Source organism: Saccharomyces paradoxus, chromosome II, assembly GCF_002079055.1.
Source record: "Saccharomyces paradoxus chromosome II, complete sequence".
In the NCBI taxonomy this organism is placed as follows: domain Eukaryota; kingdom Fungi; phylum Ascomycota; class Saccharomycetes; order Saccharomycetales; family Saccharomycetaceae; genus Saccharomyces; species Saccharomyces paradoxus.
The window spans coordinates 311297-331304 of record NC_047488.1 but is presented as its reverse complement, the minus strand read 5'-3'; the positions used below and the strand labels follow the sequence as shown (position 1 = coordinate 331304).

Sequence of the window (20008 nt, the reverse complement as noted above, 5' to 3'; positions counted from 1 at the left end):
AATGGCAAAAAAAAAAAAGGAAGTACAAAGCTTCCCATTCTTGACTTTCATCGGGCGATGCATATATAGTTTACTTTAGTTTATAGTATATTGTTGTTGTACTAAAAGTAATATCAATAATGCTCAACTTCTCAAGAGGCGAAAAACTCATCAGAAAAAGAAATATAAACGCGAAAGTTCTAATGAACGGTGGCCAACAAAAGGAAAGGATTTATTAAGGTCCACTGGTATTAAAATTACTAGCGAGGGCACAAAAGCTGATGCTGCATCAAAAAATAACCCATAAAGTTAGAGAAGTTGTCGTCCCAGGTATTTCTCTATTGATTTTCTTCCAGGGATGTCTTATTCTTTTGTTTCTCCAACTTACCTATAAGACTATTTACTGTAGAAATAATGTAAGGAAACAAATCGGTCTTAATAAAACCAAAAGACTATTTATTGTCTTAGTATCATCCATTCTGCATGTGGTCGCACCATCTGCTGTGAGAATCACTACTGAAAATTCCAGTGTTCCCAAAGGTACTTTTTATAAAGACTTAAAGAAGAATAGAATTTTATCTCATTTGAAATCCAATTCTGTGACTATTTGTAATCACCAAATCTACACGGATTGGATATTTTTATGGTGGTTAGCATATACATCGAACTTAGGGGCTAACGTGTTCATCATCCTAAAAAAATCGTTGGCATCTATTCCTATTCTGGGTTTCGGTATGAGAAATTATAATTTCATTTTTATGAGTAGAAAGTGGGCTCAAGATAAAATAACCCTAAGCAATAGCCTTGCTGGCCTTGATTCGAATGCAAGGGGTGTCGGCTCACTTGCTGGGAAGTCGCCTGAGCGCATAAGTGAGGAAGGCGAGAGCATATGGAACCCAGAGGTTATTGATCCAGAACAAATCCATTGGCCGTATAATCTCATCCTCTTCCCTGAAGGTACAAATCTCAGCGCTGACACCCGGCAAAAGAGTGCTAAATACGCTGCCAAAATAGAGAAAAAGCCGTTTAAAAATGTACTATTACCTCATTCTACAGGGTTGAGATACTCGCTACAAAAGTTGAAGCCAAGTATTGAAAATCTTTATGATATTACGATTGGCTACTCCGGTGTGAAGCAAGAAGAATATGGGGAGCTGATATACGGGTTGAAGAGCATATTTTTAGAAGGAAGATACCCGAAGTTAGTCGACATTCATATCAGAGCATTTGATGTCAAAGATATCCCCTTAGAAGACGAACATGAATTTTCGGAATGGCTGTACAAAATTTGGAGTGAGAAGGATGCTTTAATGGAAAGATATTATTCCACAGGATCATTTGTAAGTGATCTAGAAACAAACCATTCGGTTACCGATAGCTTCAAAATCAATCGTATCGAATTAACCGAGGTGCTAATACTACCAGCTTTAACAATAATTTGGTTGGTTTATAAACTCTATTGTTTTTTTTTTTAAAATTTAAATACTCTTTTCCGTATATTTTTACGTACATATATAGATAGATATAAAACTTTTGTTCCTTTCTTTATCAATATTGCGCTTGCATACGTACTTTCTTGTGAAGAAAAATACCGTATCCAATCCAAGAACATCAAATCATAATTTAATTGTTTGAGAATCGATAGCTTCCCAATCAGCAGCGGTTAAAACTTCGTAACGCTTATAATTCTTGAGCCAGAAAATGGTGTCATTACCATCCAAACCCTTCGGTAATTTTTGCTCTCTATAAACCTTCTTCAAAATCTTATGGTTATCAGTCATTTTGATTTCATCGACAAATTTAACAAATAAAGGCATAGCATAAGACGGTAGATTTAACCGGGCCAAGGAATCATTTAATAATTTAGTCTTGGCAGGGATGTCAAGAGAGTTGTCACTTAATTTAATAACCGCAAAACCAGCTCTACCCTCATATTTAGGTACCTTAATACCAACAACAAGAACTTGTGCATATTGTTCTTTGTTACTAGCCGTCAACTGATCTTCTACTTCAGTAGTGGAAACGTTTTCAGATTTCCATCTGAACGTATCACCCATTCTATCAAGAAAATACCACAATCCATATTCGTCCGCTTTTAATAAATCCCCACATCTATACCAAGCATCGCCACGCCTGAAAACATCCCTCACAACCTTGGACTTTGTTTCCTTCGCATTACCAAGATAACCTTGGAAAGAAGTTTCTGGTTTTTTAGGGAAAAAGATTCTCATTAACATTTCACCTGGTTCGCCAACGGGGGCCACTTCACAGAAACCCTTAGAATTTCTATATATAACAGAATCGTCATTTGGATCCATCCTCACCAATGTTTGTTGGAATGACAGAAACCATTGAATGACAGAACCATAGTTCCTACATGCACCAACTCCAAAGTCGCCTTTCTGGAAAGTGGTTGTAGCAAAAGGAGCTTCGGTTGCGGCATAGAATTCACCAATAACTTCTATATTGAACCTTCTTCTAAAATCCTGCCAAATGTCAGGTCTCAGCCCGTTACCATAAGCAACCTTCACCTTATGCATCTTTTCATACTTGGAAATCGGAGTGTGTAAGAGGTACCTACAGACTTCTCCGACATATTGAATGTGCGTAGCTCCTGTTAAATAAACTTGCTTCCAAAATGTACTGGCAGAAAACTTATGCGATAACGCAAGGCAACCACCGTGGGACAGAATGGCGCATGCACCTAATAAGGCGGCAGTGGAATGGAACAGAGGCATTGCTGTGAAAACAGTGCTTTCATTAGTCATATGTAAAACATGACCGAAAACTTGGCAACCTACCGAAGATTTTCTCCAAGACATAATAGCTGATTTAGGTAAGCCCGTGGTTCCAGACGTATAAATTAACATGGAGGGTTTGAAATCGGTCAAACCTAATGGTGTTCTAATTTTGTCTTGTTGCAAGAATTCCGGTGATCGCGAATTTAAAAGTTCATGCATTAAATCTTGTTCCTCAAGATAGTTTAATTTAACATTGGGAAGTGCATTTTTGATTTCTTCTTCAGATTCTCTGATCGGATCACTGGCGTCAGGGTCAATGAATACCTGCGTAATATTGGAGATCTTTAAAGAGTGAACCAACGGAGTGCCCTTAGTATTATAGTTTAAGAAAGCTGGAATAGCGCCAATGTTCCACAAAGAAAGCCATAAAAATACGAAAAGAGGCTTATTGGTACAATCGATTGCCACGTAGTCACCGGCCTGGACATTATAATCGACATGCAAGATATGAGACAATCTCAGCACTATGTCATAAGTTTCAGTATACGTAAACGTTTCGAGTTGAAATTCTCCTTTTTCAGCCATGGGACGGGTGTAACTAATAGCTAAATGGTCACCATTTTGCTGGACCTGTTTAATAAATAAATACCAGTTTTGAAATCTATGCCTTCTCACATCAATGATATAACAAAACACGCTTTTCAAAAAGTAAGGGATAATATACCAGTCCTCCTTGAATCCATATCTACGATCTAATTCTTTAAAATAATCACCAAATAGGTAACCTAGCGGCTTCTGGATAGGGGTTATAATTATCTTAATTAGCCTAAAGAATAGCAGGAAAATCCTTGATAAGACAAAGACAACAACCTGTATGGGGGACATGGTCACTCTTTGCAGCCTATTAATAGTTGAGCAGTATTATATTTGAATAACTTGGATTCCTCGATTCTGTTTAAGACTTTAAGGTACTTTATTTTTTTGCTCTAATATTAGTATTTATGAAAAATTCCTGCAGCTTTGTTCCATTTTGCGAAAAACCCGCTCTCTATCTCTTTAGTCGTTCATCAAGGTGACAGTAAATAAAATATACAGTAACAGTTCGAGCTTAAGTTGGCACTTTTTTTTATCTTATTGCTTGATTACCGAACACTAAATAGTTTTACATGCTATCACATTTTGTTATTTCTGTGTCTAACTATATGAATCCTTTCTCCTTTTCTTAAGTCTTAACATACAGAAATATCTAGTTAAAAGTTATATGCGCCTTTGTGGGAAAAAACTACACTTTGGAGTGCAATGTGGATGAATCTGAAGAGTAGTTGTTGTATCTACCCTGCGCACATGGGACATTATCAATTTCCTCTTTCAAGCTTTTCCTATCTCTCAAAAATATTAACCATAAAATCACGCTATCTAAAAGTAGGAATGCAAAGCTAAACCATGCCATTGTTGCTGCCTTTTTACCTTTCTTGACAGTGATTATATTCATGCTTGACGACGGGACTAATCTATAACTGGCATTTATACCAACATGAGTCCACATGGCACCAATCCCCCATGTCAAAACTATCGTTGGACTTAGCAACAACAGAAATCTATTGACAGCTAGTTTGAATGGTAGCTTAGGGACAGTTACGTATAGAATAAATAAAAACATTAGAATTGTCAAAATTACTGTCGTCATTAAAACGTATGGATGTATAACATTAACCGAAGTTAGTTGGGCCAACTTCAAAATGTTCAGGACAACGCTTGACTGGGTTTTGGAACTGGAAGATGCAATATTTGAGAGCTGAATCTCCAAATCTCTATACAAGGGAACCGAGCTTAAATTCTTTCTTGCATAACAAATTGAATTGGAGAATGTAGTCATATTATTGTATGAGCTATACTGAGAGGGAATATTATCAATACAAACACCCATGTAACCAGATCTTATAATGACTTCCTCTAGGCCTATGGTCGTGTTGGATTTTTCATACGATTTTTCTATGATCGAATAAAACGGTGAGTTATCATCAAATTTGTACTTGACTAAAAAGGTTGATTGATTTGACGGATTGTAGCAGCCGATTAGGAGAAAAATCAAAAGAAATATTGAAATTAAATTAAAGGCTAATGCAAATATCCTAGGCATACGTTTGGTGAAAAACCAAATCATTGAGATAGCGACCATTTTTTTCTTCTGTTTTGCTTGTTTGTTTTTTGTTGTTTCTTTTAGAAAATGACAATCAAGAAACTAAGATACAAAAAACAGTTGATAGGCATTCTACAAATATATACTACTGCCTTTTTCCTTTCAACAAGGCTATATATCGTTTCCATTTTCTCAACCCGTTTCATTTGTACATTAGCCATATTTTCAACTGACACATACATGAAACCATTATAACCTAAAATGGGAAAAACACCAAAGCGAGAAGAACTTTCAAGAAAAACGTTTTAAAAATGTTATAATTTTTGTATTTTACCTGAATATATAGTAGTGTTTAGTATTTATTATCTTTTCTTTTTTATTTAAGGTTTTTCTTAGGATATGTACTTTGTCTCATCAAGTCAAAATTCGTTTCATGTTCTACAAAAACAACGTCAAATAAAGAGGCAATGCAGGGAGATTTTTCTATCATCCCAAAGAGGAAGCACCAGTAATAATATCAACCAATTCATTAGTGATAACGGCTTGTCTTGTTCTGTTATACAAGATAGAGTAACGGTTGATCATGTCACCAGCGTTCTTGGAGGCGTTGTCCATAGCGTTTCTTCTGGCAGAGATTTCAGCAGCATAACCTTGAGCCATTGCTGTCAACATTTGGTTAGCCAAAGTGTATTCAAACAAATCTCTTGGAACGTTTGCGTCCGTGTCGATTTCGAATTTACCGAACGATGGGGACTGTTCAATGGTCTTGGCGTTAAAGATCGGTTTTTCAGAAGGTTCAAAAGATATGGAAGACACTGGGTCATTGTAGAAAATGGAAATCTTTGGATAGGTGCCGGCTTTCATGACATTCAATAACTTATCAGCAATCAAAGCAGATTCTAGAAAAGTTGGGGCATCTTTACCAATACCATTGATAGACAATTTGATGTTGTCAGGATGGGTTCTCAATAGTTGCATCTTAATCTTATCACCAATGGTGACTATATCGGCGTTTGGTTGATTGTTCAAATGTCTTCTCACAGCTTTAGCCAATTGGGAGTGGATGGAACCACACAATCCCTTATCCGAGGTAATAGCAACGATCAATTCTCTAGGAGCACCTGCTTCTGTAGCCTCGACATCCAAATTTTTGGTTTCGGCGTTCTTGTAAAACAACTGCTCAGCTTCGTCCATCTTCTTTGCGGAGATTTTAGCCTTTTCAGCTTTACTCAATCTTGTAGATGCAACAATCTTCATAGTCTTCGTGATCTTCTCAATATTCTTGATGGATTTCAAACGCATTTCCACTTCTTTCAAAGTAGCGTAAGTTCTCACTGGGTTAGTCTTGTAAAGAATGCCCACTTGGGCTTGGTGGCACATCACGGAGCGTGTTGCATTGCTAGATACAATTCTTGACAACATGATTACTGAATAAAATACTGGTTACAGCTCGTCCTCAATTGTTCCACTTAAAATCACCACGGCGGTTCAGTATCTATAACTTCTTCTTTGTCTTTTTTAACTGAATGATAATCAACTAAGCATCTCCCTTCGGGACCTGTCCTTAATCTTTATTGCGGGCCGGGTGCCTCGCGCAGTCGCTCGCCGCTCATTGGTTCTCTATCACGTGATAAAGAACTACTGTATACTCGTCAAATATTGAATTGGCCACTATAGTCTACACTTGTCATATGTTTTCTAATTAACGCCACTACTCTTGATCATGTATCTTTTTTTGTCTTGTCGAGAACTACTCTGTGTTTTGATATCTGCGAGGTGTAATAAAATGGTGACGCTCTCCACATAAGGACTTACGTAAAATAGGAGTTTATTCTCCTTAACAAACTTTTGATAGCACCCTCGGAAAGATGTCTTATTACTCGAAAAACTTCTGTACTTTTAAAGTTTTAGTTTAGACTAAAAAAAATGCTAGAAAACATTAGCGTCACTAATTACTGTGGCACAACTTTCTAAAAAAGGAAAGCAAGGCCTCGAAGTGAAAAGAAAGAAGATTATGTTATGCTACATTACACTTGGTATTGAAATATGTATATTATATATAAAAAAGTCTAGAAGAGAAATGTCGAAAGTATCCTGGAGTAGAATGGTTTATCGTAAACGGTACATTTTCTAAAAAGGACGAGAAAAAGGTAGGAATTAGAATAATGAGCTGGCAAATAATGGCTTGCGCTAGCCCTTTTTGTGGAAAACGTTTGATAAGTCTAATTTGGAAACTTCCCAAGAGCCGCTGCCTTCCACTTTATTTCTGTAGCTTACTATTATGCGCAAATATTTCATGAACAAGAAGGCCATAGAACCAACCACTCTAAAGGCAGCTAAAGCAGCCACAGACCATAAAATAAAGATCAAATAACCATTGTCAGTATCTTGTGGAGTGAAGACTTGAATAATAGACATAATCAGTATGAGATTTGACAGCATCCAAATCATCACAATTCTGGTTCTTATATCTCTATAATAGTCATTCTTGGATTGCTTTTCATTTCCGCTTGATTCTTCAAATTCCGGTTCCTTCAAGCGGCTTTTTATTTCTAAAAACTTCTTATCGACTTCCTGAGGCCAGTCTGTTTCCACAATCTGTTTCCCATCTGGTCCTTGAACAACAATGGCCTTGGATAATTGCTTTGATTCCTGTGTGGATCCTTTAGTACCCCAAGAAACGTCGTGCGTGTTACAAAAGGCAAAAATCTGTAGGGTACATGTAAAGGCGGGAAGTGTCAAAAAATACTGTATAGATGATGTAAACATGTGCCAAGGATCTAGGTACATTAGTGATGAGAAAAAGTAGAGGCCATAGGTGGAGAGTAATGAAATAACGATGTCGACAAATATCTTGTGTGATTCTGTTCCAGAAGCCAATGACTTGAAAGCAAAAACAAACCCGCAAATCAGAGAATATGTGGCGCATATAGATAGTATAACCATGGAAGTAATGAATAAATGTTTCGCGCCCTGAGGTCTATTACCCATGGAAATAATGAATAAACTTGCCAAGTCACAAAAGATCAAATATTTGAAAAAAATGAATAAGGCCTCACCATGTTTAATAACCAAATTCATTGATCCTGCCAAATAGTAAAAGGTAAGGACAAAATTTGCGATAGAAAACCAGGAAAAAAGCATTTGAACAAATTGGTAAAGAAACTCAACATGCAGGAAGAACTTGCGCACGACAGAATGTTTAGTTTTCCAAATTTGATAGAAATGTAATTGGGCATAAATTGCAGCAAACATTGCACCATTCAACCAACGTCTTCTTTGGGAAATAAATTCGGAAACGTCTTCAGGGACATCCGTTTCACCAGTGGCTTCCTTAACATATTTTAGAACCCATTTTGCATCTCGTTTGGCGACCAATTCCCAACAAAGAATTCTGTCTTCAGCCAAGTACATGTTTGCAGTGAAGACGTCATGGTCTCTGCCCTCTTGAGTTTCACCAAGAAAATACGATCTAAGAGGACCAGTTCCATCTTCATGGTTTTTCAAGGCTCTATATCTATATGCGGATAGGGCACCAGGAAGAACAGAGATATAACCGAAAACACTTTCTAATGGTTTATCTAAAATATTCGAAATCTTATATTCGAAATTTTGCGATGCAACTAATGGATTGAAAAGCTTCAATCCCCACTTTCCCTTCATAGTCTTAATCTGACCTGCAGCGCCGGCCACGTTTGAATCCATATCAAAAACCTTCCATAATCTGTAAATTGCTGTATTGTTCAAACGTGTACCAACATCAACCAAAGTAACGACAGTAGGTTGCAAGACAGGACAAAATGCATTGAACAGCCAACGATGGGAATTAATCTTTTTCTTGTTTTCTTCCTTTAGACAAAAGACTAATTGCACGGGGACAATGTCCTTTGAGACGTAATCCAGGTCGGCATTGATAGAAACCTGAGTCGTCAATTCAAAAATGTGCGCCTTGACCGGATCACCATTGACAGAAGCCTTGGCCATATCTTCTTGGTAAACACCCAGAGCAGCTAAGTAGTCAAGAGATCCCTGGTTGACTTTTGCTCTACCGTCACTAATCAAAATAACAGAGACCTTTTTCCAGCCGTTGGGGCCCCAGACATGGGATTTTTCACGCTTGCAAAGATGAGCAACATTTTTCATGATGGAATGGATAGTTCTTGCCAGCGAATATTTATCTTCATTGTACATAGTAATACAAATGGCGATTTGACATTCTCTGTTCATCTCGGCAAATCTTAAAGTGTAGCCTTCTCTCAGAAAATCGTCAGGTTCCACAGTGCAAGCTGTGTATCTCATTTCCGTAAACTCAGGAGAATTTCTCCGAGGCAAAGTATCTAACAAACCTCTTGGTATAGGGTTGTCTAGTTTCAGTAGTGCCTTTTTCTTGCTTGGGGGAGGCAAGTCTGAGACCATTCTTCTTTTGCTCTCAGAATTGGCACGTCTTACATACTGCTGTCTCGTCGGATGGTTCAGTTCGAACTTAGTTTCATTGAAAGTGTCTGCAGAGAAGATTGTAGACTGATCATCATAAGAAGTGGTCGAAGTGAGGTATTTTTCCTTTTCATCGTCTGCTTCTGCGAGAGAGGGTGCCGTTGTGGAAGTAGTAGACATCGTGTATTTCGAGCTTTGAGAATATAACCTGCCACTCCCAAACAGATTGTTACTAGGTTGCTGCTGAGGTGATAGGTGGTAGGGATCTACCGGTATATCGGCATTACCGTGAGCGTAAAGGTTACTGCCCTCACTCAGATGTATAACAGCTTCGCCTGCTCTTTTGGGAGACTCTTGTAGATTAGCAGCATACCTGTTAGGAGCAACAGGGGAGTTGTGTGCACTATCGCGATAAAATTGAGTTCTATGACGACGATCTGGGGAGTATCTTAACGCAGCTCTAGAAGGAGATGCCGGAAGGCCTTGGAAAACGTTCGATTGGTCATAACCATCCTCCAAACTCTCCTCACTCGGGTTGGCCCACCGAGAGTTACTGTTAGCGCTCGCATAAAACTTTGAGAGGTTTGAAGCACCACGTCTGTTAGGCGACCCATTCGAGGGTTCCACCATGAATGGATTTCTCGTCATTTGTTTTTATATGGCTATAGTTTTATTTAGGTCTGTGTATATCTTGTAATCTCTTCTCTTCTGGGTCAAAAAATCAACAACAATAACCTGGAAGATAATTAAATAGACTGGCGCCATCCCAAGGGAGAGTCCTCGAATTCTCAATTGAAACTAAATGAAGTTGTTTGAATTTCAATATAGATGCTATTATACCCAAAGGGGAAATATGTAAACAATCTATTTAGGGCATCCACTAGGGTTCGAGTCCCCTGAAAGTATTCAGCCCTACCCGGTGTTTTAAAGCCCTAATAGAAGGAAATAAACGGAAATAATAATTAATGGCAATATCCCCAGAAAAAAAGTGAGAAAATAGTGTAATGGTGTCTATTGTGTTTATAATTTGCATTTATTAGGAATATACTCGTATATGGTAAAAGAAACAGAAAAGATAGCGAACGTGAAAAAGATGCTGAAGTTATCGAGAAGTGCCAATCTGAGATTGCTCCATGACAGTTCCAGGTTTCAATTGCGAACCGCAAGAATGAGTGGCAATGGCGCTAAATTGCTCACTCAAAGGGGATTCTTCACTGGAACGCGCCTGTGGCAACCAAATGGCAAGAAACCATTAAGCAGAGTACCTGTAGGAGGTACGCCCATCAAGGATAACGGGAAAGTGCGGGAAGGCTCGATCGAGTTTTCCACGGGGAAGGCCATTGCTCTATTCCTAGCAGTCGGTGGAGCGCTTTCTTATTTCTTCAACAAGGAGAAACACAGATTGGAGACGCAGAAGGAGGCTGAAGCAAACAGAGGGTACGGGAAACCTTCGCTAGGAGGACCCTTTCATCTGGAGGACATGTATGGCAATGAGTTTACGGAGAAAGACCTTCTGGGTAAGTTTTCTATAATATACTTTGGGTTTAGTAATTGCCCCGACATCTGTCCTGATGAACTGGACAAGCTCGGTGTATGGCTCAACACTCTTTCTTCAAAGTATGGCATTACTCTGCAGCCGTTGTTTATAACCTGCGACCCAGCGAGAGACTCCCCTGCTGTATTGAAAGAGTACTTGAGCGACTTTCATCCCTCCATCTTGGGATTGACGGGGACGTTCGATGAGGTAAAGAACGCATGCAAGAAGTACAGAGTATACTTTTCTACGCCTCCAAACGTCAAACCGGGCCAAGATTATTTGGTAGACCACTCCATTTTCTTCTATCTCATGGACCCTGAGGGACAGTTCGTGGACGCCTTGGGTAGAAATTATGACGAGAAGACAGGCGTGGATAAGATCGTGGAACACGTCAAGAGCTATGTGCCTGCAGAGCAGCGCGCTAAGCAGAAGGAGGCTTGGTACTCCTTCTTATTTAAATAGGATTGTAGATTCATCACTTTCTTCCCTGTACATAACGCTATAATGCTATAACCCGTTTTAATCATAACGGCTATCACCCGGCCAAGGGACTATCGCAAGAAAAAAAAAACGCTCCCACTCTAAAGGAGGCTATGTGAACGTGGGAAGATCAAATTGAAGAAGTGTTTGCAGGCCGTTTTCTCCAAGGACAGGTCTGCTCTTGAGCTGGTGAGTTAGCACGATAACAAACAAAGATACAGCGCCATGTCCACTACACTACTTTGGTTTTCGAGTGTAATAGGCTACGTGATTCAAACAAAATGTTTGTCTAATATACAATCCAGGAAAGAAATCCCTGTGGGACCCAATGGCACAATCGCAACACCCGAAACTAACGGCGACAATGGAAACTCAAGCTCATTAACCTTCTATCTGACCTTTATGTATTTTGCATCGTGGCTGCTCTTGGTACCTGCATCTCGACTTTGGAAGAAAATGAGACCGATGTTTGTCTCTGACCCTGACTCGAACAGAAATTCCCAGTTCGACAGCAACAATAGCGGGTCTGTGACAAACGAAGATGTTGACACATTCTCGCACGTGTTGGACGATCCTCAACCACGGATCCCAGCCCAACAGCAGAAGCAAAAAATCATATCTGTGGCTACTTTCAAATATGTGGCTAAGCTAACAGTACTGGCTCTCATAATGATTGTCGCTGATTTGACCTACAACATGGCTTTGTCATTATCACCAGCATTTGATGTTGCTTTGATGCAGAACACTGCCATTTTCGAAATTGTTACCTTACTATATGGTGTTTGTGGGATCTCCAGAAAGAACTACGTTTTCCGTAATTTCCTCATCATGATGAACGCAGTCATTGGCATTTTGATTATCTCATACACGAAGGCTACCTGTGATATGCTTGCTGGGAAGCTGTCCGTCAACCCTAACACGGGAGAACTTTCAGACCCTTTCTTGTTTGACAGGTTGAAGGGTGCTCTGATTTGCGGTCTCGGTGCCTTGATCATGGGACCGTTTGCCGTGTTATGGAACCGTTGGTTTTGCAGTAACATTTCCAAAAACGAAAACTCTGCTGTGGTCTTGGTTAAGCAAAGTACCCATATGGCCCTAATCGGTATTATTGGTATGATAATACTTTTGCCATTCATTCCAAAATTCCCCTCCCGTGGATCCATGGAATCCATCTCCTTGTTCTATAATGACAAGAGCTTTTGGTTTTCTCTACTAGGTTCGATTATCTTTGGATCCTTACCGAGCTTGATTTCGATACTAGAGCTGAATCGCAAGGCTCCTGCTGAATATTTGACAACATGCAACCTGGGGGCTATTATTTTTATGGGGTTGGCTGAATGGGTTTGCGAACCTACGCAAACCACCATCGTTAGATGGGAAGTCATAGGATACATAATGTTAACTGTAAGTTTGTTGGTCCTATCGGTAACGCTCGGGGAAGGTAAATACCACCATTAGTGGCGACAACGGACTTTATACGATTGATGATGTAGCAAGCATATGCAATTATTCGCTTTTCCTAAATAAAAACCCCCCCACTCAAACATTCGATCATTTTAAGACAATTACTGGGATGTTCTTATATCGTTTTATTTTTACTTATATATTGTATATTCTAAAAAAAAGAAGCCATTTGGTAGGCCTTACCATATGCATTAAGAAGGGTACCGCACACCTAGGCCACGTACAATCGACTAAAAAACGCTTATAAAACTAGGTACAGAGTAAGTACGTGCAATTTCTACAGTTTATAAAAATATATATCGAGAAAAAAATGTTTCCAAAAATTATCTAAATGCATCGGAAGTATTGTGGGCACGTAGTTGCTAACGCAACTGAAAAAAATCGTACAACACGAAAATCCATAAAATGAACACACAGTTTCTTCCGCTTGGAAACTAATGTCTGCACTACCGTAATAGTAATGCGACAAAAATACTGTATTGATCATCAGAATAGTTTTGATAGATACCTAAAAAAATCCATCCTGAAAAATCTCGAATTATGTTTTTTCTGTCCTGTATCATTTTTCGCTTACTGGTAGCCCATAATCCTAACAATGCTTGAGAAAGGGCATCCTTGCCTTTTGGCTTGTTTGCCTTATCGAGTTTTTCCTCTATCTTCTCCTTGATGCACTTGACACATTTGCAAATTCTATCAGCAAGTTCAGTGAATAGATTTTTCTTTTTCCTTTTTTTAATGGAATTTATTCTTTTAAAGGCGAAAATCTACTGAAAAACAAAAAAAAATAGAATAAACCATTTCTATATATACTCCTATTCACTGATTTTCTTTTTCTTGTTTTCTTTTTGCAGAGTTAACGATAAGTTAGACGTAAAAGTGACGGTATTTAGTACCGTCCGTTTGCAAATCTAATTTAAACTCCTTTTTTCTGTCACTTCAAAAAGCGCCAGAAAACATACTAGGTATAAGAAAACGAGGAAAAGAATAAAGAGTGAGCTCATGGAAACTTAACTAATAAACATTAGCCGTGGTATCTGTGTGTGGGTGTGGTAATGGTAGACTTGCGCTGTAGTAATGAAGAGCTTGAGACGAAAACAGAATTGGTACGAAGGGGGGCTAAATGCGATACCACTTTTAAGAATTTATGGTGGCCATCTTTCAAACTCAGATTTTAGCCATCTATAAGTAGAAAAATAACAAAAACCACAAATATACGTACACACAAGTATCTATGCTGACCCCAGTGCACTCGAAGTCCTTCGTAAAAGAGAAAAGTGCACCTGCCTGCTAACTTGAGAGAACAATCCAAAATTCAACGCAACCTTTACATCATTAAGCATCTACCAAATCTCTGAGGCTTGCATGATAGAAAATTCAAACGGAAAACGTACAAAAAAAAAATACTAAAAAAAAAAACAACTAAGCAAACGCAACAGCCGCTGACATTTTAATAGGTTACCTATCTTCCTTTGTAGTGTATTCTCGAACCGGATAAGTCGTATTGAAAGCTATAAAGAAAGCCTTTAAACCGAGAAGCTCGAGATCTGTATGCCGCCATTACTGAAGTAGACGTTTTTTCGCGACTTCGCGCGCTGAAAACTTTTCTCCTATTTCCTTTTTAATTTTTTTTTGGCATTTAGATATAAAAAGCTTTGGCAGAATTGCTCTTCTTTCTTCACCATATATTTTGTTATATATAAAATCCTTTTCCTACTAACCCAAGTAAAAATACAACACCCAGTATTTTTGGCTGCCCGCGTATTTCTCACCCACGGGTAGTCTCTCTAAGCTGGCAGATAGATGTTTAATGAACCACTTAAGTTCCGTTGTGAAGTTTTTCGTCTTTCAGGCTGTATTTCATAACACTACTGTAGTTCACACATACACACGCGTACACACCTAATCTTGGTAAGCAGTATATGCAAATATGAGCGGGTCTACTCACCAACCCAATAGTGCTCTTATAGATGCCACCGGAAGCTAGGCCCGGGTAAATTGTAAGTACTAGAGGGGGCCGCAACTTGGAAGAAAGAAGAAATGACTAATCTGCATGATTAAGGCTTTGAAAGATACTGTACATAAACTAGTAGCACACTTCACAGATCTGCACCGACAATGACTAAACAAGCTGAGGAGACTCAAAAACCAATCATCTTTGCCCCCGAGACGTATCAATACGATAAGTTCACTTTGAATGAAAAGCAACTCACAGACGATCCTATTGATCTTTTCACCAAATGGTTCAACGAAGCCAAGGAAGACCCAAGGGAAACGTTGCCAGAAGCAATTACTTTTTCATCCGCGGAATTACCTAGTGGGAGGGTGTCGTCCAGGATTCTTCTTTTTAAGGAACTCGACCATAGAGGGTTTACCATTTATTCCAACTGGGGAACCTCTAGAAAAGCCCATGATATCGCTACCAATCCGAACGCGGCAATAGTATTCTTCTGGAAGGATCTGCAAAGGCAAGTGAGGGTTGAAGGTATCACGGAGCATGTTAACAGGGAAACTTCTGAAAGGTACTTTAAGACAAGACCTCGTGGGTCCAAGATCGGTGCATGGGCCTCACGCCAGTCGGATGTTATCAAAAACAGAGAAGAACTGGACGAGTTGACCCAGAAAAACACCGAGCGTTTCAAGGACGATGAAGACATTCCATGCCCAGATTATTGGGGCGGCTTGAGAATCGTCCCATTGGAGATTGAGTTCTGGCAAGGTAGACCTTCCAGATTGCATGATAGATTTGTTTACAGAAGAAAAACAGAAAATGACCCATGGAAAGTCGTTAGACTGGCTCCATGAGGGACTAGAAATAAAGGTTTCGATGCCTGGCCTGGCCTCTTAACACCGTATAATTCTTTCTCATTGTCCTCTTTTATACTGTATAGTGAACTTTCTATACCGCCTACAGGGTAATATGTCAGAATATACCGAAAAAAAAAAAGAAAAAGGAATTTTCGAAATTGGAAGATTGCGGGAAAAATTTTTCACAAAGGGAAACTGTATGCTATAAAAATAGTTGAGGAGATGAGCTGTTTGCGCTCACCTTGTCGTTTCCAAGAAAGGAGCAGAACTGACAACCTCACCCAAGGAAAACACAATGAGTAAGACAGCCGTGAAGGATTCTGCTACAGAAAAGACCAAGCTTGCCGAAAGCGAACAACACTACTTCAACTCATACGATCATTATGGTATTCACGAAGAGATGCTTCAAGATACCGTTCGTACCCTATCCTACAGAAACGCAATTATCCAAAATAAGGATTTGTTCAAGGACAAGATTGTGTTAGATGTTGGTTGCGGTACAGGTATTCTATCCATGTTTGCCGCTAAGCACGGTGCGAAGCATGTCATCGGTGTTGATATGTCAAGCATTATCGAGATGGCAAAAGAATTAGTAGAGTTGAATGGGTTCAGCGACAAGATCACTTTGTTAAGGGGCAAATTGGAGGACGTTCATTTACCCTTCCCTAAAGTTGATATCATAATTTCTGAATGGATGGGTTACTTTCTACTATACGAGTCCATGATGGACACCGTTCTTTACGCCAGAGACCACTACTTGGTGGAAGGCGGTTTGATCTTTCCTGACAAGTGTTCTATCCATTTGGCTGGTTTAGAAGACTCCCAGTATAAAGACGAGAAGTTGAATTATTGGCAGGACGTGTATGGGTTTGATTATTCCCCATTCGTTCCGTTAGTCTTACACGAGCCCATTGTCGATACTGTGGAAAGAAACAATGTCAACACCACCTCAGATAAGTTGATCGAGTTTGATTTAAATACAGTAAAAATATCAGATCTAGCGTTTAAGAGTAATTTTAAATTGACTGCCAAGAGACAAGATATGATTAATGGTGTAGTTACCTGGTTCGACATTGTTTTCCCTGCTCCAAAGGGGAAGAGACCTATTGAATTCTCTACTGGCCCTCATGCCCCATACACTCACTGGAAACAAACGATATTCTATTTCCCTGATGATTTAGATGCTGAAACTGGTGACACCATTGAAGGTGAATTGGTTTGCTCTCCAAATGAGAAAAATAACAGAGACCTAAATATCAAAATTTCTTACAAGTTCGAATCCAATGGCATTGACGGTAATTCAAGAAGCAGGAAAAACGAAGGTTCTTATTTAATGCATTAAGACTTTTGTCCGCCAGAGAAAGAAAAAATTTTGAAAAACAAATAAACAAACTCATTCATATCATTGACGCGAATATGTGTATACGTTGTTACCCTTTTATTGTTGGTCGTGTACCAGAACTAGTTTAGATATATGACTTTGCATGTCCTTGTACTATAGTTTTTAAAAGAAAAAATCTACTTATCTATCCTTCATTAGGATTCTATTTTTCACCCTCTTAGCACGACTGTTAGTCAGAAAAACAACAGCAACAACCCAATTCTGAATCATCCATCAATTTCCAACCTATGTCAGCAAACTTTTCCAATATTTTTTTGTTTTCTTCCTCTAATGGCGCAACGTTTGAGGCGTTACTAGCCACACATTTTCCCGAATAAATGTTTTTCATCACCGATTTGTAGCATCCGTTACCACTCATGGCGTCGGCATTGTAGCGTTTAGCAAGGTCATGTACATTTTGCCTAAAAGGTTCCAGTACATTAAATAGTGCGGTTATTTGCACCAATTCGTTCAGCGCAGTGGACAACATCATAATTCTGTTATTCATTCCCTTAGCCATATTTCCATTACGGATGTACAAACTTATTAATGTGGTGGGTATTGGTCCTATCAATCTAATGATGTTAGAACATTCTTCCACCATCGGCAGTATGAAAACAGACACAGTTCCGGTCAAGTACTTGGTTGTGTAGCGCTTATTTTCTTCATTGGCAAGGTTGGGGGTAATGCGTTGTGTTGGTGACATTGATTCTTCTTCGCTGTCCGTTTCAGAATATGTGTTCGGAAGTGGCTTCGAATCCAAATCAACTGAGTTCTCCGCATTCACATTTGCAATCGAATCTAATATACCTGATGTCAGAGTAATCATTGAGCAGACCAGCTCTCCAATTTTGTTCATTTCAGCATCCGAATTCCAGGAAGTTTTCAGAATATGGCCATTTTTTTGTTCAATATTTAGCAATTCTCTGATTAAACTTTCCTTTTTCTTCAAAAGAAATTGAAATTTGTCAGCTATATCATTGTGTTCACCTTTATCAACAGCGAAATCTTCGTAATCCGTTTGATTCGTGAATAACAGATGTTGGGATATATCTACTTGCAAAGATTTTCTGTTAAGGACAAAGTATGTTATAAATTCACCAAGTTTAAGATTTCGTAGAATGTTGTCCAAAATTATGGGATTTTTTTCAACAATTTGGTTATGACCTATTTCGTCGCTAAAATACGTGCCAATGGGGCTACCAAAATTTAAATTGATTAATTTCGGTTGACCTAGCCGGAAGCTCTGTAGCGTATCCAAAATATTTAAAAGGATATACGACCTTTTGAACAATACAGCATAGTCCAGTTGTTCGTCATCAATCTTTTCGTTTGAATTTAATAGTGGCATCGAGGCAGTATTCTCAAAAGGTAGGAATAATTTATGAGCTTTAAATTCGTTAAAAACCCCAACGGAGGGGCCTAACAAAAGCGAGCTCTCATCACCGGTCAATATCAAGATGAAATTCAACATGATCATTGTCGAAAAGTAAATGAACTTTATCCTTGAAGGTATAACACTGGAATTTTGTCTTAATATCGATTTAACAGTAATTAAACTTCGAAAGCAGTCATCTATACATTTGTTGAAATTCTGAATGTAATACAACCCTTTTTGAAAATCGCATAAATTGTCACGGGACCACGATTTTGTTGATTTTGATGATCTCCTTTGTTTTATTTTACAAAATACCAAAATCTCTAAGGCGGTTTTAAACCGTTCAATAATTTCATTGCTAATTTTCTGGGTTTCATCAAACACTTGTGGTTTCTTAGGAATAAGCATGCCAGTAAATTTATTTTTGTTGATCGGTATTATGGGAAAATTAATATGGAAAAAATCATAGTAGATGTCTAAAACCTTACAAAAGGAGATTTCATCATACTGTCTGTTAGCGCTAAGAATTGGCGGTTTAACACTGGCTTCTTGTTTCAAGGGAACGGTTTTTCCGGAGTTAGAACGAGAAGGATCCGCTGACCGGTATACTGGCTTCCAAGTTGAATTCTTCTCCCACTTGTCACTTTTATCATCTATGCTTGATTTTTTGTTCGAACATCCAGCAGTCAACGAGTTTAACCGTTCTTTTTCAACGGAGCGTACGCTATTGGGAGTAAGCATATATTGGTCTTTACTCTGTGTGTTACCTTCTGATGTTGTAGCTTCACTTGTGTAAGAAATACTGCTTAGCCTGGATCTTCCAAAGATAAAAGGATTAATGTAGGGATTAGCGCGCTGTTCTTGAAGTGGAAAGGACTGCGAACCCTGACGACGAACATTAGATGAGCACGCGCTCGTTTCCTCCACCGGCGTTATCGTGCCTTTCATTGCAATATCCTTCCCCTCTTGCCCAATACCTAAATTTTGGTCTAAGCGATAATTACCCCCAAATTCTGTAGATATCGATGAATCACTGTGTAATGTAGCTAGAGAACGTCTACGCTTAATGTCATCATACGGTACCTTCACAAATTGTTGCGATTGAGTAGTTATTGGGGGAATGAATAAACTGCTAATCGAAGGGAAAGAAGAATTCCGAGCAAGCGATGGTAAATGGTTGTCTCCCAAGTTCATTGGGTATGAATGTGTTCTTGGTCTGTAATGAAGAGGATCATTATCCAAACTGAAATTTTCACTAGATATTCCAGTGGACCTCTTTTTCGCAGGACCACGTTTCAATGGGACTCTAACAAATAGACACTTTTCGCCAACTTCTAAGCACCCTTGACAAACCCCAGAATGTTTATCGAATCTGCACTTAATTCTTTTCTTTCTACATTGGTCACAAGCGCGAGAGGCCTTCTTCCTTTGCTTCGTGCTCCCCTCACTGCCTCTTTTACAATTCCTCGAAGAATCCGACCGATTTACTTCCCCCGTCGACGCTGAAGTATTTGTGCGTTCATAAGAATTGGGAATTGTTGTGCCATATAAGTTAGGAACATGCTGTGGCATTTTTGATAGAATATTCTATTGTTATGTATTTTTACGTAGCAAACTACAGCTACGAACGGTTCCAAAGCTGCAAAGCAAAATGTTAATCTTGCAAGGA

At 38.9% G+C, this 20008-nt stretch overlaps 10 protein-coding genes across 10 annotated transcripts; 5 read left to right on the top strand and 5 right to left on the bottom strand.

Annotated features, from left to right (window-relative positions):
* Positions 1-260: 260 nt before the first annotated feature.
* Positions 261-1454, top strand: CST26 (putative acyltransferase; the record flags this gene model as incomplete). Its single annotated transcript, XM_033908747.1, has 1 exon — positions 261-1454. The coding sequence occupies one exon, from the start codon at positions 261-263 to the stop codon at positions 1452-1454; it is 1194 nt and encodes a 397-aa protein (XP_033764638.1).
* Positions 1455-1595: 141 nt separating this feature from the next.
* On the bottom strand, positions 1596-3605 carry FAT1 (long-chain fatty acid transporter FAT1; the record flags this gene model as incomplete). Its single annotated transcript, XM_033908746.1, has 1 exon — positions 1596-3605. The coding sequence occupies one exon, from the start codon at positions 3603-3605 to the stop codon at positions 1596-1598; it is 2010 nt and encodes a 669-aa protein (XP_033764637.1).
* A 397-nt stretch (positions 3606-4002) lies between these two features.
* On the bottom strand, positions 4003-4899 carry FIG1 (Fig1p; the record flags this gene model as incomplete). Its single annotated transcript, XM_033908745.1, has 1 exon — positions 4003-4899. One exon carries the CDS (start codon positions 4897-4899, stop codon positions 4003-4005), a length of 897 nt encoding a protein of 298 aa, XP_033764636.1.
* A 447-nt stretch (positions 4900-5346) lies between these two features.
* ATP3 (F1F0 ATP synthase subunit gamma) lies at positions 5347-6282 on the bottom strand (the record flags this gene model as incomplete). Its single annotated transcript, XM_033908744.1, has 1 exon — positions 5347-6282. One exon carries the CDS (start codon positions 6280-6282, stop codon positions 5347-5349), a length of 936 nt encoding a protein of 311 aa, XP_033764635.1.
* A 768-nt stretch (positions 6283-7050) lies between these two features.
* Positions 7051-9942, bottom strand: CHS2 (chitin synthase CHS2; the record flags this gene model as incomplete). The annotated part of the gene is made up of 1 exon (XM_033908743.1): positions 7051-9942. The coding sequence occupies one exon, from the start codon at positions 9940-9942 to the stop codon at positions 7051-7053; it is 2892 nt and encodes a 963-aa protein (XP_033764634.1).
* A 445-nt stretch (positions 9943-10387) lies between these two features.
* Positions 10388-11293, top strand: SCO1 (Cu-binding protein SCO1; the record flags this gene model as incomplete). The annotated part of the gene is made up of 1 exon (XM_033908742.1): positions 10388-11293. The coding sequence occupies one exon, from the start codon at positions 10388-10390 to the stop codon at positions 11291-11293; it is 906 nt and encodes a 301-aa protein (XP_033764633.1).
* A 243-nt stretch (positions 11294-11536) lies between these two features.
* CSG2 (mannosylinositol phosphorylceramide synthase regulatory subunit) lies at positions 11537-12769 on the top strand (the record flags this gene model as incomplete). The annotated part of the gene is made up of 1 exon (XM_033908741.1): positions 11537-12769. The coding sequence occupies one exon, from the start codon at positions 11537-11539 to the stop codon at positions 12767-12769; it is 1233 nt and encodes a 410-aa protein (XP_033764632.1).
* Positions 12770-14890: 2121 nt separating this feature from the next.
* On the top strand, positions 14891-15577 carry PDX3 (pyridoxamine-phosphate oxidase PDX3; the record flags this gene model as incomplete). The annotated part of the gene is made up of 1 exon (XM_033908740.1): positions 14891-15577. One exon carries the CDS (start codon positions 14891-14893, stop codon positions 15575-15577), a length of 687 nt encoding a protein of 228 aa, XP_033764631.1.
* Positions 15578-15875: 298 nt separating this feature from the next.
* Positions 15876-16922, top strand: HMT1 (protein-arginine omega-N methyltransferase HMT1; the record flags this gene model as incomplete). The annotated part of the gene is made up of 1 exon (XM_033908739.1): positions 15876-16922. One exon carries the CDS (start codon positions 15876-15878, stop codon positions 16920-16922), a length of 1047 nt encoding a protein of 348 aa, XP_033764630.1.
* A 229-nt stretch (positions 16923-17151) lies between these two features.
* Positions 17152-19911, bottom strand: EDS1 (Eds1p; the record flags this gene model as incomplete). The annotated part of the gene is made up of 1 exon (XM_033908738.1): positions 17152-19911. The coding sequence occupies one exon, from the start codon at positions 19909-19911 to the stop codon at positions 17152-17154; it is 2760 nt and encodes a 919-aa protein (XP_033764629.1).
* Between the last annotated feature and the right edge of the window lie 97 nt (positions 19912-20008).